The sequence below is a fragment of the Papilio xuthus genome, unplaced genomic scaffold (assembly GCF_000836235.2).
Source record: "Papilio xuthus unplaced genomic scaffold, Pxut_1.1 DF824888.1, whole genome shotgun sequence".
Taxonomy (NCBI): Eukaryota; Metazoa; Arthropoda; class Insecta; order Lepidoptera; family Papilionidae; genus Papilio; species Papilio xuthus.
In genome coordinates this window covers 4,600,095-4,615,185 of record NW_013533761.1, presented here as the reverse complement: position 1 = coordinate 4,615,185, position 15,091 = coordinate 4,600,095, and the positions used below count along the sequence as shown (strand labels likewise).

General features: G+C 40.1%; 1 protein-coding gene across 1 annotated transcript in view; it reads left to right on the top strand.

Moving 5' to 3' along the window:
* The window catches only part of NGR-A1 (neuropeptide receptor A1), a 21,123-nt gene extending 6,894 nt beyond the window's left edge, over positions 1-14,229 (top strand). The window contains exons 2-3 of the mRNA XM_013324947.1: positions 12,210-12,286; positions 12,525-14,229. Coding sequence (XP_013180401.1) covers positions 12,579-13,865 — 1,287 coding nt within the window. The 5' untranslated portion in view covers positions 12,210-12,286; positions 12,525-12,578 and the 3' untranslated portion in view covers positions 13,866-14,229. The remainder of the gene's footprint in view (positions 1-12,209; positions 12,287-12,524) is intronic.
* Positions 14,230-15,091: the final 862 nt, after the last annotated feature.

Below are 15,091 nucleotides of genomic sequence, written 5' to 3'. Positions count from 1 at the left end.
TGCGCCGTTATTTCGAGTTCAACCTTCGCCACAAGTGTGAAGGCGATGGATTTGCACTGTTTGTGTGCCAATCATTATTCGTGGAACTAGATACGTGTTCTATAAACACTCTGTGGCCTTACTGCATCACCGTTGGTTAAATATAATCAATAATTGAGTGTTAAGTTGTGACAAGTCACAGATATATTTTAATATGTAGTTTGATATTAGTTTAATGAACGCGAACCAAATGAACCTATGTCAGAACACTTAATTTTAATAGTCAGAAGAAAATTAAAGTAGGTAGTAACGAGGTAATTATTGACCCTCCGATGATTGCACTCGCAAATAGCGTTAACATGCTGACTGTAGTACTACTCGTATATCAAATCAATCGGCCGACACAAAGTAAATATTAACGAATACATTTTGTAGGATAAAAGAAATGTGTTCTGTATGGGACGACGGTGAGGGCGTATTTTTGTTGACGTTTAATTAACTCCATACTTTCCTCGTTCACGTTGATGTCAATGGCCGCCCGAATGGGATGAATACCCGAATGGCCGCTAGACCGGTGCAATAGCAGGAATACACCGAAGACAGCCACTGAATGGACGTAATTTCGCGTAACATCTAGCACGCACATGAGATAAATATATATCTTTTCTGTACGTCCCCTACTCTGTTCATTAAAGGTTGGCAATGCATTTGCCGGTCTACATTTAACGGTCACCTCACTGTTTTAGCTAAGCCGTTTACCTCCTTCTAGAAAATAAACGAAATATATAAATTACACGCTTGCAGTCGTCGTTTGCCACGTTTAGTCACGTTCTGTAAATTTTGCAAAAGTGATAAAGTACGAAGGCTCGTGTCAACAGAGCAGCTGCGGGCGGTGCCTGTGTTATATAAAATGATATATCATGAGCTACGAGTATACAATACTGCAACGAGTTATACGAGACATTTTTATATTGAGAATGTTATCCGTCCCGCATCGCGTCATGTCTCTTTCTTATATTTGAAGACTTTTGACCCATTAACTAACAACTAGACAATATAATATAAGTACAGAAACAATAAAAAACGGATAATGCGATGATCAAAACAATTTCTATAATGATAAGCGACTCTAAACATTGTCTTAAACAAACACAAGTCGGAGCTGGGAAACTTTGCAACGACAAGTAATTAGGGAAATATGCGTTCAGAGAGCGCCCGGCGCTGCCAAGCCGCGGCGGCTTATTTGTTACATCTCAGCTATTTTATTGGCGGGGATCTTAGTTAAATTAATGGTTCGTATGCCTCGGCCCGCAGCCCCCGCCCCTGCCTCTCTGCGCCGTTTTTTCATGGAGCGAGATTAATTGACTCGACAAAAATCGCTCCACTTACATATTTGAATTGATAAATGTATTTGCTTTTTTACGCAAGTCTAATCTTTTGTCAACTATTGTTATCGCCGTCCGCAGAAATAACTCGGCCATCGTGCTGTGAGAAATATTACGTTCTATCCATATAAAAATATATACGAGAACATGTTCCTCACGGCGCAGCATTCCTCGCGCTGTTACAGCCCGTAGCGATGGATTAGAGAGGTGCCCTCTCAGGATTTGCATTAATACGTGAATACCCAACGTATGCAAATGACGTCTGAGGAAGTTATTGATTACAGGCTTATAGATAATCCTTAGTGGAATCATCGCACCGATATCACTTACCCATCATGTGACTGAGTCTGACAGGGGGAGACAGACAGACAAGCGTGGGCATTTAATGAGGGTTCCTTCAATTTTGACCGCATATTACTATAACCAATTTATTGCTCTTCATTTTCAACACTACCGGATGTTGTCATCTCTTCGTAGATATATATGTAGGTGATGTCATGATTTTATTATAAGTGCGGCAAATGTTACAAATGTCCATGTCCATGTCTGTATTTCGAACAGCAGTGTTCTCTGCGCAAGCTCTCTCGTAGATGAGAGAATTGGGGCTATTTTCGTGCTCAAACTATTAGGTACTAGTGCGTATTAGAGTAAAGGAATCTGTAGAGCTACACTTCATGGTCGGTGCTACTCATATCCGTCTCGTTGACCCGCACTATAGAGAATATTAATTTAGGTACTATCTTACTACTAGTGCTTGCTCACAACTAGGGAAACTAAACCTACATATGGTAGTGCTATAGCTAAGCAAAAGGATTTATTTACTTTCATTATTTTGTTGCTAAATTTGAGGAAAAAGTTTGTGAGAAATATACGAGAAAATAAATCATAGTAATGGCGGTAGTTAAGGGAACATGGTGCGGTGCGGAGTATTTTTGTTTCACGGTTAATTAACGTTTACTTCCTTATTGAGGACCGTGCCGCCGGGCGGGGCGCGGGGCGCGGGGCGAGGGGAGCGGGGCAGGGGGCGCGCGGGGCGAGGGGAGCGGGGCGAGGGTCGCGAGGGAATTATGAAGAAAAATAATAACATGTTGAATAAAGTGTGAGAAGTTGTTCTAAACTATAATATATTTGTTTTGATGTCGTTACTTTGATTTTATATCATTTATAAAAGTAGTAGTAAGTAAATCAATTTATTTATCATCAATACAAGTGATTATTTTTTCGCATACAGTATAACTATACCGTTGAAAAATAAGGTTCCGATATATCAGTCCGACGTCTTCAGGTGTCCGTTGTTTGCAATATGCAAGCAAGAAGCCCTCGCCCTACCATATTACAGTTGGTGAATATTCCGGTAGGCAAATAAATTTTCTAAATAAATACAAGTACTTTACCAATGCCGGAACTCTGTGTTTTGGACTCTCCTTCCTGACATTTAATTGTGCCTCCAGGGAAATGCCGGAAACCCTTAACAATTCCCGGAAATTTTAAAGCGATAGCTTTATGAAAACCTGAGTATGACTTATTTGGAATTCGGCCTTTGATTAGTTCAAAATCAAAAGAGTTTCAAAATGTTTTTGAGTACATTACTCATTGATGTGTGGAACATGGCGGAGCTGTAGCAGCTGGACTCGAAAGCATAATATTAATAATATGAATATGTATGTAAAGTGTTGACTGATATATGATGGTAGACATAACGTAATGCCATGAACAAAATATAAGGATTATATCATAAATAAGAAACACGTGTTATTTAATGAGCTGCAAAGTAACGAAAACACAAATTAAAGTGTAACATTCTGTCAAACAAATGTACATGTTAACTGAAAAATTATCATCCCGCAATGAGACAGGAGTCACAAGTTTTGTGAAATTGATGAATCACGCTGTCACCACACCACAAGACAAATAGCGACAGGATTAACACTTAAGACAATGCTTTGCAAACAGTAATCCTTCTGAAGACAGTACTAAATTATATGTACTGTTGGGTTTGTTTCATACTTTAGAAACGTGTAAATACTTCTCTGATTTATATTCTATGATCTTTAGATCATTAAAGTATCAAAGATATAAGCCAAGCCACAAACGATGAATGTTTTACTCCAGCACACTCCTAATATATTTATTTCGATTAATTAGATTCTTCATTCACAATTTTATCGAGTATATTTCACATATAGCACAAATGATCCGAGCTGAACAGAGCTAAGCTGAACAGAGCTGAGCTGAGCCGAGCGTTCAATTTGTTGCATGACGTCTGACTTTTATAATATTTTGTCATAATATACGGCTCGCAGCCAAATCCAATGGGGAAGGGATTTGCGGGTTTATTGCTAAAATTATTGCCGACACTAAACATTTTATTTTGCCAGAATTGCTTGATAAATCAAAATACAGATGACGCGGCGTTTTCAACAACATCGACTTAATTTCGTACAAAAATATTATGAATGCTTTAATTCCGCTGCAGCGGACATAAATCTGTTTGATGTGAAATGTTTTAAATATTTTTCTCATCACTTAATTAGCTATTGATTAAATGAATGTACATTATTAAATAAGAAGAAAAAAAAGAAACTTTATGTTATGAAAATGCCCTTCATCTGTATTTTACATTAACTTTGATATGAACATTATGTCTGTGCGGAGCAGTGCAACAATTGTTAATAAGTTTCACTTTTAAATAAAACCTTATTTTATGTAATTGAACAAATAACTGTGCTTTTTAAATGATTTTTGATCGTCTTTCATATTGACACGTTTATTTACACAAATGATTACTGTGCAATGACAGCCACTGATGAACATAATCGATACATTATTTTTGCCTCTTAATTTAAATGTTTGAAGGTCGATAACTAAGATAAACGCGTCATCAATCACATCTCGGTGTAGACGACTTAATGTAGACGTTTAGAGTAGCGGCAGATTGTCGGCGGAAATAGCTCTCCTGTGATGTTTATCAGCGAGGTATCCGCGTGACGCACGCGTCGCCGCCGCGCCTTCCCCGGCGCGCTTGAGTTGCGGCCACATTGTGTGACAATCAGCTGCGCACGTTACGACCCGCTGGGTTAATATGTTATCCTCGGAGACGTTAACGTCATACTAATTGTTACAATTCGCCAGAATTACGGTCAAGACGTTTTCCCAAAACATTACACCCGCAAGCTTTATTTAAGAATTTCGTAAATACGAAACGATGCGACTCGCTCGTAAATTACGTTTAAGAGATAGTAATTGTTGAAGTCGAGTCTGAAATGAGGTTATTTTCCCTCGTATACTTTATTACCACTGGAAGATTTTTTTTAACTCTTTCTCATAAAATTAAATGCAAAGGTCATTTTACGACGCACTTCCTGATCTGTTCTTAATAAGAAGCTTCTCACAACATATTATTTAATAAATTGTTGTTTCTATTTGATTTTGACAACTACATATTTATGGATTACCTATGGATTGCATCTTTGAACAAGTAAGTTAACTCTTTTGGAACTGTAAACTGCTATAATAAAAATATTTAATTAATTTTAAACGTTTATATGCGAGATAGTTAGGTCGCAACAATCAGCGGACAACTGCGTGGAACCAACGAATTAAAAAGTATTTTCAGTAGAGAGACATACATAGGCACATGTTTAATAAATACAGGACAATATCGCATGGCGTCTGCTTGCACAATATTATAATCTACAATTGTACATAAGAATATGTTTGTATGCAGACAGACAGACAGACAGACAAGCACTGTGTCGCGGAACTCTCCGCTGTTGATATAATATAATCCGAGAATTAGCCAGACAATGCGTCCTGTTTGCTTCGCAAGCAGACTTACTGCTTACACGTTTATCATTTTATTGCTTTGCATATAATGTATACAAGCAGCAGCTGCAGTCACAGGCGGAGCACGTGCTCGCTCACTTACCACACAAGTACAAAGATTATTCACCTTTCAGTAGTTTTTTAGAGGTAAATAATATTCGTGCTGCTGCGCTTTGTGCCAGTTGAAATGATTTAGGTATCTTCTTATGTCAGCCGTTATTGGCAGTAATTTTAAGTAATTCCGATGGAAAGAGCAAATCTAAATGATGCCTAAGAATAGGTTATACTTTTGTATTGATAAATAAAGTGAGCATGCATGCGATACTTATCGGAACAATGCTCTTCATTGTGTATCTTGTGAGACATTCAACAAATTCAGAATATTTTTTAGATGACATTGAATACCAACAACGTAAATGACTACGTCAAAGAACGTGCACGTTACAAGCGGTTGTGTAGCGGGAACAGTAAATAGAGGCGAGAGGCCGCGAGCCGCGCGCCGCCGCAGCCCCCGCCGCCGCACATGTGTAGCGGATAGAGCCGGAGGAGCACACAGCAGCCAGCACAATGCTCATGCGATGAGCGCGCTATGAATAATACATTGTAACCTTTTGTCGCCGAGAAGTGCTGTTATGAATGTTTGACTCGATTGTTTACTTTACATATAATTTTACTGGTACATGCACGCGTGTTTCATTTCAGAAAAAATATCTACGCCTCGCAATAAACGAAAGAAAACTATAATTCAAACAATATTAATGTTCCGTGCGGTGAGCGACGATAGATGCGGAAATTTTGATTTGTTATGTCGGCCTCCGCCGCGCAGCGTTTGACTGAGGCGTAGATTCCAGGATAGTTAGAGCAAACGTGTTAGTTCTGACGTATGACGGAACAAAGCAAGCAAGTTATGGCATATACTTAATTGCATCGGAGAAAAACAAAGAATGTTGTGCACACGGTTGCATTTTATTGTTTATTTGCAAAGTGTACCGCGCGGTGGGGTGCAGTGGGGCGTGGTGGGGTGCGGAGGGGGAGTGGTGCGGCGCAAGGGGTTGTCAACCGCGCCGCGAGCGATGACCCGCGTCCGCGACACTTCTGATACCTCGCCTATATGTACTGTACACCTTGCAATACGTTACACCCTGTCACAGACCACACTACACGTTACCTCAAAGACTCAAACACAATATCCTAGCGGTTGTTACCAATGTTACCGATTCTTATATTCTATGTCCTAACATCATCTTCAAGTGCAACCTATTGCACTTCAAGATGATCAAATTTACGCTTCCGACACGCATACTCATCAAACGAAACGAAGGTTTGCTAGCACCTCACGCCTATCTTTCGTGCAACAGTTATTGTAGTTGCTTGCTCTACCATTGATATAGATTTTAAAATATTTATTTGTTCACATGTTGAAAGTAAAATTGATACTATTTAAAATGTGGCCGAAATTGGTTGTTATTTTGATAAGGCGGGGTATTGGCTCATCAACACGTCGTCGCGCGGTGATGAGTCGCTCCGCCTTAGCGCTTCCACAACAATCAATCAGTGTCCGGCCGCTAACGAATTTATAGTTTAAATTGAGTTAAAACAGAATAACTAACGGACCCAGTTGTTTGTCGGTTGGTGGTCGGTGGTACATGGTCGGTGAGACGCCTACACTCACACAGAACAATGGAATCCTATACACGCCTCGCCTCGGCCTCGCTTTCTAATTACAAACATTAACTAATTAAATGCCTCTGCATGGTTTAATTCAAATTGTAAGCAAACTTGTTGGCTATATATATTGAAATAAGTACTTTGATGTCCGAGTTTGTTACGTAGACATTAAGCTCGGCCGCGGGACCGGCGCGCTCGCGAGCCTCGTCTCACAAGTAAGTCGTCTCAACTAACTTTTTAATGAACTTTATATTAGGTCGGGGAAAAAGTTTCTTCGTGTTTTATTTGAAAAATCAAAAAATTTTAATAAAGTTTATTTACATTTAAGTAATATATGAAGAGACACATATGCTTACTATTTATATTATCTTCATAATTTCACGCGGTAAGGTAATGTAATACTTCTTGGTTTGCTTAGTTATTTTGAGCCACTGGAATAAATCTTCATTAATTTGTTGAGCGGCCGCCTACCGACAGCCGACAGCCGAAAGTCTAGAATAAATCAGCGGCGCTCAGAAATCCGCTGACGCGCGCGCTCTTCGGAATTTCACACGCTATGACGTCACCGATTGATATTCAGAGATGGACATCGGACAGATTATTTACTCATCGCACGATAAAATGTGTATGAATCTCCAAAAGCTTCGTCTGATTTTCGTAAATATTAGCCACATCGGCCTCGTGCGTTCCGGCTTGATAATCTAAGCGTCGCTTTACATCCTGCTACTTCAGGCTATCCCCGAGGATTACGATTGCACTCGCACTGATAACAGTGCACGGCGAGCACACGTCCGCTCGGTTCAAGTCCTAAGTCCGCAGGTCTCGCAATACCGGAGCCCAAGAGCGCGGCCGTCACTACTTTTTCCAACAATATTGAAGCTAATATAATTTTGTTTGGGGAACATTTTCTATGTGTGATGGAATGAAACTTTCGTAAAGTTCGCGTTGAATACTTACACAGGATTTTGAAATGAGTAACTTCTGTCTGAGCAAATATTTTCATCAGTATCACTGGGAACAATTCGTTAAACGTGTTCCCACTGTTATTGTTGGAAAAAAAAATTTCTACAACCTTCAATTATTTGTGGTTTTGAAAACAATCATTTTATTTATATTAGCAAGTTACATATTTCTTTTACAATATACCTAAACCGTAATTGACTCAGATATCAAGTTACTAAACCCAAGTCTCCTTGTGAAAAGCCGAATACTTGCGAAGGAATTCTAATACACTTGTCTTATATTTGTTTATTATTATTATAGTTATTTTAAAAACTTGTTTGTTTATTGTCAGTGATCATAATGTGGCCATTGGGGGCGCATGGGCAGCCTTCTGCTGAGCAAACAGGGTAATGGAATGGTTGGGGCATAAACATTCTAATTTACTATGCAAGATGGCAGGGCGCGCACGGTGCGAGGGGAGGTGATTTCGTGCAGTTGTTATGGCGATCGCTTACAAATTGGCAAATTCTTCCTCAAGTAATATTAAGAAAAAATAACCCTTGTAGCTAATAGTTGTAGGTTTTGTATGTATGTGAGACAAGGCAGGGTAGGGCAGAGAATGGTAGGATAGGGTGGGATAGGGTACGTGGTGGAAGTTGGCGGCGGCGGGCGCGGTCGCTCTGCATGCGGCGTACACCTTTATTGCAGCAATACATCGCTGGAAAATGCTTTTACATTAACAACTCTTATTAAACATTTATGCTTTTCAAACAAATTACATTAACAAAGTGTTACATTGTTAACTATTATGGCACAATTGAATTAATGGACGGATAGATAGTGTGGTGTAGTGGTGTGACATTAGCCATTGCGTGTCCGCTCTTATTGATTTCTTTACGAACAAAAATATGTTAGATATTTTAAATAAAGTAAGAGTTAGTTGTCAGAGTAGCGTTTTGTATTTGTAGATATTTACCTGCACTATTATGAGGTGATATGAGGGTGTTTACAATATCACACACATTATTCGTTTAATTTCTACCAAAAAATACGCACATATAAAAAATGCGTATGGTAATTTACTCACAAATGGTAATAAATGTTGAAAATGTAAATGTAAAGGGTCAGCTCATATAAGTACACAGAAAGTGCTTGCGAGGCAGAGATACGGCATCGCGACCGGCGCGACCGGCGCGGCGTAGTGGCGGCTCGCTGTGACGCCTGGCGCGGCCCGGGAGGCGCACAGATTAAAACATTAAAACGATCACAACCGTAATCAGTAGGTTTGCTTGGTCATCCGTTTTACTCAGAGCTTCCACTCCTCCAGGATTCTGCTGTTTTTGGGTTACACACCTGTAATAAATTATTTGTTACCGTGTCAAATATGTGATTGACATGATCTATATACCAGTATTATAATATTTCATTAGTTTTAATTATTTTACAAATATTATAAATGCGAATGTTAAGATAGATGGATGGATGGATGGATGGATGGATGTTTGTTTGAAGGTATCTCAAGAACAGCTGATCGGATCAGCTGAAAGAACACATAGGCTGCTTATTATTATTGTTTAATTCCGCGCGGATGGAGTTGCGGGCGACAGCTATCTTCAAATAAAGCTTTTATTATCTGAATCTCGGCACAGTGTGGCATAAACAATATATTATAATAAGTATGAGGGAATAAATACATACAATACGTACTAAAAAACATGAAGCACAATGTTTGCACAACAGCATTCTTTTCTATTCACAATTATCAAGTTTGCTTTACTCTCTTAAACTCTTTTAGGCGCGTGGTGAGAGTTCAACGACCTCCGCCCCGAGCCGCCCGACCGGGCCGCTAGCGGGCCGCGCAGCGACGTAAACAAACACACTTTCCTTGTTGCGATCTTTGACATTAATTTAATATAAGAGGAAATTTTGTTATTTACTCTCACGTTGAGGCTTCACACAAAGACGCATCCAAAACAAAAGTTAAAATATTGTGGTGTTCATTACTATTTTTTCGAATATAAAACCAACTTCTTTTTTTAGATAATGATAACATTCTCAAATAATAAAGCACAAAAAATTTAAAAAGCCCATATTATTGTGTCTATATTGTGTAAACTGTACTCTGTTATTTATTGTCAGTAGCACTTTAAGTTCAATACCTCCGTGCAATTAGCCAAATCGCAAAGGTTTTTTGAGGCAACACGCTAAGGTGCGCGGAGTGCGCGGGTGCGCGGGGTGCTCGGGGTGCGCGGGGTGCGCGGGGTGCGCGGGGTGCGCGGGGTGCGCGGGGTGCGCGGGGTGCGCGGGGTGCGCGGCGTGCCGGTATACTAGGAGCGCTCGGATTGTGCCGGTGGCGGCGGAGGTAGTTTACACTGCCGCGCTGACCATTTATTAATGTCACCTAAGATATTTGTTGAAACAAACAACACATCTCCTTGCGTATTTTTGTTATATACCTTAATGAGTTTGCACTCGGAATTATGGATTTTGTTTGTCTATTGCCAATTTAACTTCGGTCGTATGTCAATCTGTCAGCAGATACGCAGAAATGGATTAATAGTGGGTCGAAAATCACACGCGTATTCTTACCAAGCGACTTTTAAATAAAAATATTTATTATAGTACTAAGTCAACGATACTGCTGACTAGACAGATTAACACCAGCAATATATCACATCATTAATATAATCATGTCTTCATAGGTACATCGAGACTTAAGAAATACAGGATTGGTGTGAATTAACAGAGAAGAGAAGAGAAGAGAAGAGTCGTGCACAACAAAGATTAGATATTACGATCGTTAAAAAACATAAAAAATTTTAAAGGAACAAGTAGTGATGAAACGCGGCCGTAAAGCACATTGTTTACTAATAGCCGCTTGTTGCTTAAACATTTTTATCGCATTTTCGCTCAATCCAAGCTTAAAAGCTGAGGCGTTTAAAACGATCTTGTGATATTTGATGATTATTATATATAATACTATACAAAGCTTCTCTTTGTTGTATCTATGAAAAAAAGGTGCGATCGGTAAAGGGAAGTTAAAGCCATTATAAGCCTTTGTAAACTCACATTAATAAAGATAAAGTACATTTTTGTGAATTTTCTCGCGTCTAACAAAGAGTTTTTTTCATTTGTACATTTTATATTAAAACATTGAATAATGAGACAACACCTTTTCATCTTGTACACTTTCAAAGTCATTGCTTATCATGCTGTAACAAGCGGCTCGGCTGTGCGATGATTGTGGCGCTACAAGTTGAAACCAATATTAGATCCTTGAGATTGGTCAGATTTTTTAATCTTCTTTGTTTGAAAGGAAGCACAAAATATTAATAGAGATAGATAACTTTTATTATTATTCCGAATATTATAGCGATCTTTATATCCGTTAAATTGGATTCAAGTGGATTGAAATATTTATTTAAAGTAATACGTATAACCAAAAATGTTTCGAGATAGAATATTGATGTTGCCCTGACACGAGTGAGTAGCGCACCATGCTGCCCAAACATTGTTCTATTTCGGCGATCACCAATCATCGTAGTGTAAACAAACGAGTACGCTTCGAGATTCGTTCCGTGTTGCGTCCAGCGCCAACATACGATTATTTTTTATTTGTTTTTTTTTTAACTTTTATTAATTATCGTCTCGTAATCGTAATGTACGATATTATAATATTGGTATGTATATGAATGTAAATCAAGATATACAGTTGCAAACAATAGTCAGTAAGAGATTTAATCAATTGTGGAGTATTTCTTCTAGTTTTAATTGTCTCTCATCCACTTTTGCTTTGTCGTCATCTTATCACAATGTCAAGGAAACATCAAGTAGTGTTTGAGGTATAAAAACTTTATTTGTTGTATGAAAGTAATATTTGTCCGAATATTCCTGTTGTAATAAATAACTAGCATAAATAAGAATTGTTGTAAACGTAAAAGAAATGTTTCATCAGGTTCATGTTTGTTATGTTGCCGCTGAAACAACATAACATTTTGTAACACGTATTTACATCGCTGTTTCAATCTCCGACTAATATTTACATCTGTAGGATAAACAATTCGCTGCAATTATTATTTCAATGGCATTATTATTTAATATAATGATTATTATTGCTATTCCTAATCATTTTGATTGAAATATGAATTGTAATGACTTTGTACAAACTGTCGCCCGCAACTCCATTCGAGCTGTATTCATAAAAAACTTAAAAAGTAGCCTATGTGTTCTTTCTGACTATATTCTATATGTATGCCATATGTTATCAAGATCCGTTTAGCACTTCCGAAGATACCTTGCAAATTATCAACCTAACATTTGTTTGATCTGCTGGTAGCAACTGCTCATTAAAAAGTGATAAAATGGCGAATGAGTTAGAAGTGGAAAATAATTGTGTTTGTATTGTTTCAGATGGCTCTTTATGAAATTTCGTGAAAATTGTGTGCGCTGTCTACTGGCCGCCGCTAGTCGTCACTTACTCGTACAATGTAAGCAATAAGACAATCATATTAATTTTATATTTTTGCTTTTTCTAAGGAGCTGGCCGAAGTGCAATATTGTCATTTCTGAATCGCAGCTGTTTATTTATTTGTAGTTGTAATAATAAAAGTACAAGGTCAACTCTGTGCCTTACTATCGTTTCTGTAGAAAAGTGACAAATATGTCCAATAAGTAAGAAAAATGCGTAAAAATTTAGTACTAAATGTAATGACTTTTTGTTTACAGGTAATACCGAGTAGAAGAATACACTTTAACAGAAGAAATAAAAACGTAGTCAAGATGGAGATCGAGGAAGTGGAGATGTACGGCCACAGCAACTACTCCTTCGACGAGAATTCAACATTGAACGGCACTTACGAAAACTGCCCCAATATAAACCTACCCGTGGTGTACGTGGTGACGCAGGTGTTGTACGCGCTCGTGTGCGTCGTCGGCCTGCTGGGTAACACCCTCGTCATCTACGTCGTGCTGCGCTACTCCAAGATGCAGACCGTCACCAACATGTACATCGTCAATCTGGCCATCGCCGACGAGTGCTTCCTCATAGGAATACCCTTTCTCATAATAACGATGTCTGTGCGCTCGTGGCCGTTCGGGCGCTTTATGTGCAAGGCGTACATGATATCGACCGGCATCAATCAGTTCACGAGCAGCATCTTCCTGTGCATCATGAGCGCGGACCGGTACATCGCGGTGTGCCACCCCATCGCCGCGCCGCGTCTGCGCACGCCCTTTGTGTCTCGTCTCGTCTCAGCCGCCGCGTGGACCGCCTCTGCCCTCGTCATGACGCCCATCTTCATGTACACCACGCTGATCCAGAGCGACAACGGCCTTTCTTGCAACATCGTGTGGCCCGAGCGCGAGTTCGCCAAAGGACAGGCCTCCTTCACACTCTACTCCTTCGCGCTGGGCTTTGCCGCGCCCCTCACTCTTATATTCGTCTTCTACTGTCTCGTCATCCGCAAGCTGAAAACCGTCGGCCCGAAAAATAAGTCAAAGGAGAAAAAGCGCTCGCACAGAAAAGTTACGAAGCTGGTGTTGACAGTGATAGCGGTATACGTGCTGTGCTGGCTGCCCTACTGGGCGTTCCAGGTGGCGCTCATCTATTCCCCGCCCACCGAGTGCGCCAGCAGGATCACTATCACCGTTTTCCTGGTGGCGGCTTGCTTTAGCTACAGCAACTCCGCCATGAATCCCATCCTGTACGCTTTCCTGTCGGACAACTTCAAAAAGAGCTTTCTGAAGGCGTGTTCCTGCGCGGCCGGAAAAGACGTGAACGCCACGTTACACGTGGAAAATAGCGTAATACCGAGAAAGAAGGGAGGCGGGACGGCTCGAGCGCAGGCGCGAGCCGCGGCTGAGACGCGCGGACTGACAGCCGGCGGCGGTGCGGGCGGCGCGGCGCGCGCGATTTGCCCGGCCGGCTCGCGCTCCGAAGCCTCAACCGCGGTGACGTCGCGTTCGGCGGCCAGCGAAGCGATGGCGCTGGAGGTGCGACCTGCGGCGTCTCCTGCGACCCTCACGCCCCTCATAGCGCACAACGGCGTGTCGCACTCGCGGCTCTGAGTGCGGGCCTCTCGCCCTCGTCGCGAGCTCTCGAGTGCTGTGCTCGAGGAGGACACTCTCATAGTGTCCATCGATTAAAACCGTAAAGACTGTACGACTGCGGCCTCGTGAGGTGGATGAACTTTTCACACCTAGGTGTAAAGTTACAAGTGTTTCTGTTGATATATAAATGTTCGCAGACCCGAGTAGGAATTGTGAGTGATTGCAACTCGTGGACGAGTATAACGAGCACAGTTTCGGCCTAGGGTTGTAAAGATGAATTTATTAATGTAGATAGATTTTTATCACATAGTTAATAAGTTTACCCTTTGTATACAATTATTAAAAGATATTGTTGTAAAAATGTACATATCGTGTAAATAAAAAATCACAGAATGTCATAATGTTTCAATAAAATTATATTGCTAATCTACCATCGGTATTATATTATTTTTTCTTAGCACCTGTTTTAGATTTTCCAAATGTTTTAAGTACAATATTAGAACACCATAAGAGTACCAGTCCCAGAGAATGACAGCAGTTAGGTAAGTGCGATGGTGTTGCGGGTGTTCAGAACAGGCGACGGTGAAAGACTGCTGGAGTATCTACTGGTGCAGGAAACAAAAGAGTGAGATGTAATCAAAAGATGGTACAACAAGTAACGTCGTTGCGAGACACATTTTATCTCAATATAACGCCTCTTTATTGAATCTTGAGCTTATACAGACATGAGAGGCTGTGTTAGGTAATACATAATGCACGACAACGCGACGAGGAAGTTCAGCGCGTGTCTGATCGCATGTGAAAGAATTTTTTGATTAGTTCATTAACAGAGGAAACCCGAGCTGAGCCACTGTTTATTTGCCGCGACTCACTCACACTAACACGATGTTTGTATTCACATCAAATCACTATCTCTTTTATTCATGATTGTATTTTCTTAGATCTCCGTAAAATGTGAAATTTCAATTAACAAAAATAACTATGTCTAAAATGTAAGTATGATAATACTAAGGCTTAATCACTATGGATTGGTCGTCGTCTTCCGCGCTGCCGCGTTGCTTCTATAATCTTGTTGTAGAGAGCACGCTTTAAATTATTCATAAGTGGCTATCGTGCTTGCAGCAAGCACATAAACAAATAGCATTGTATTGAGATTCATAGAAATTCAACTAATTCTTAAATATGTATAACAAATTACACGACAATTACAGACAATCATCTTTTCTGTACGTTTAGATGGTAAG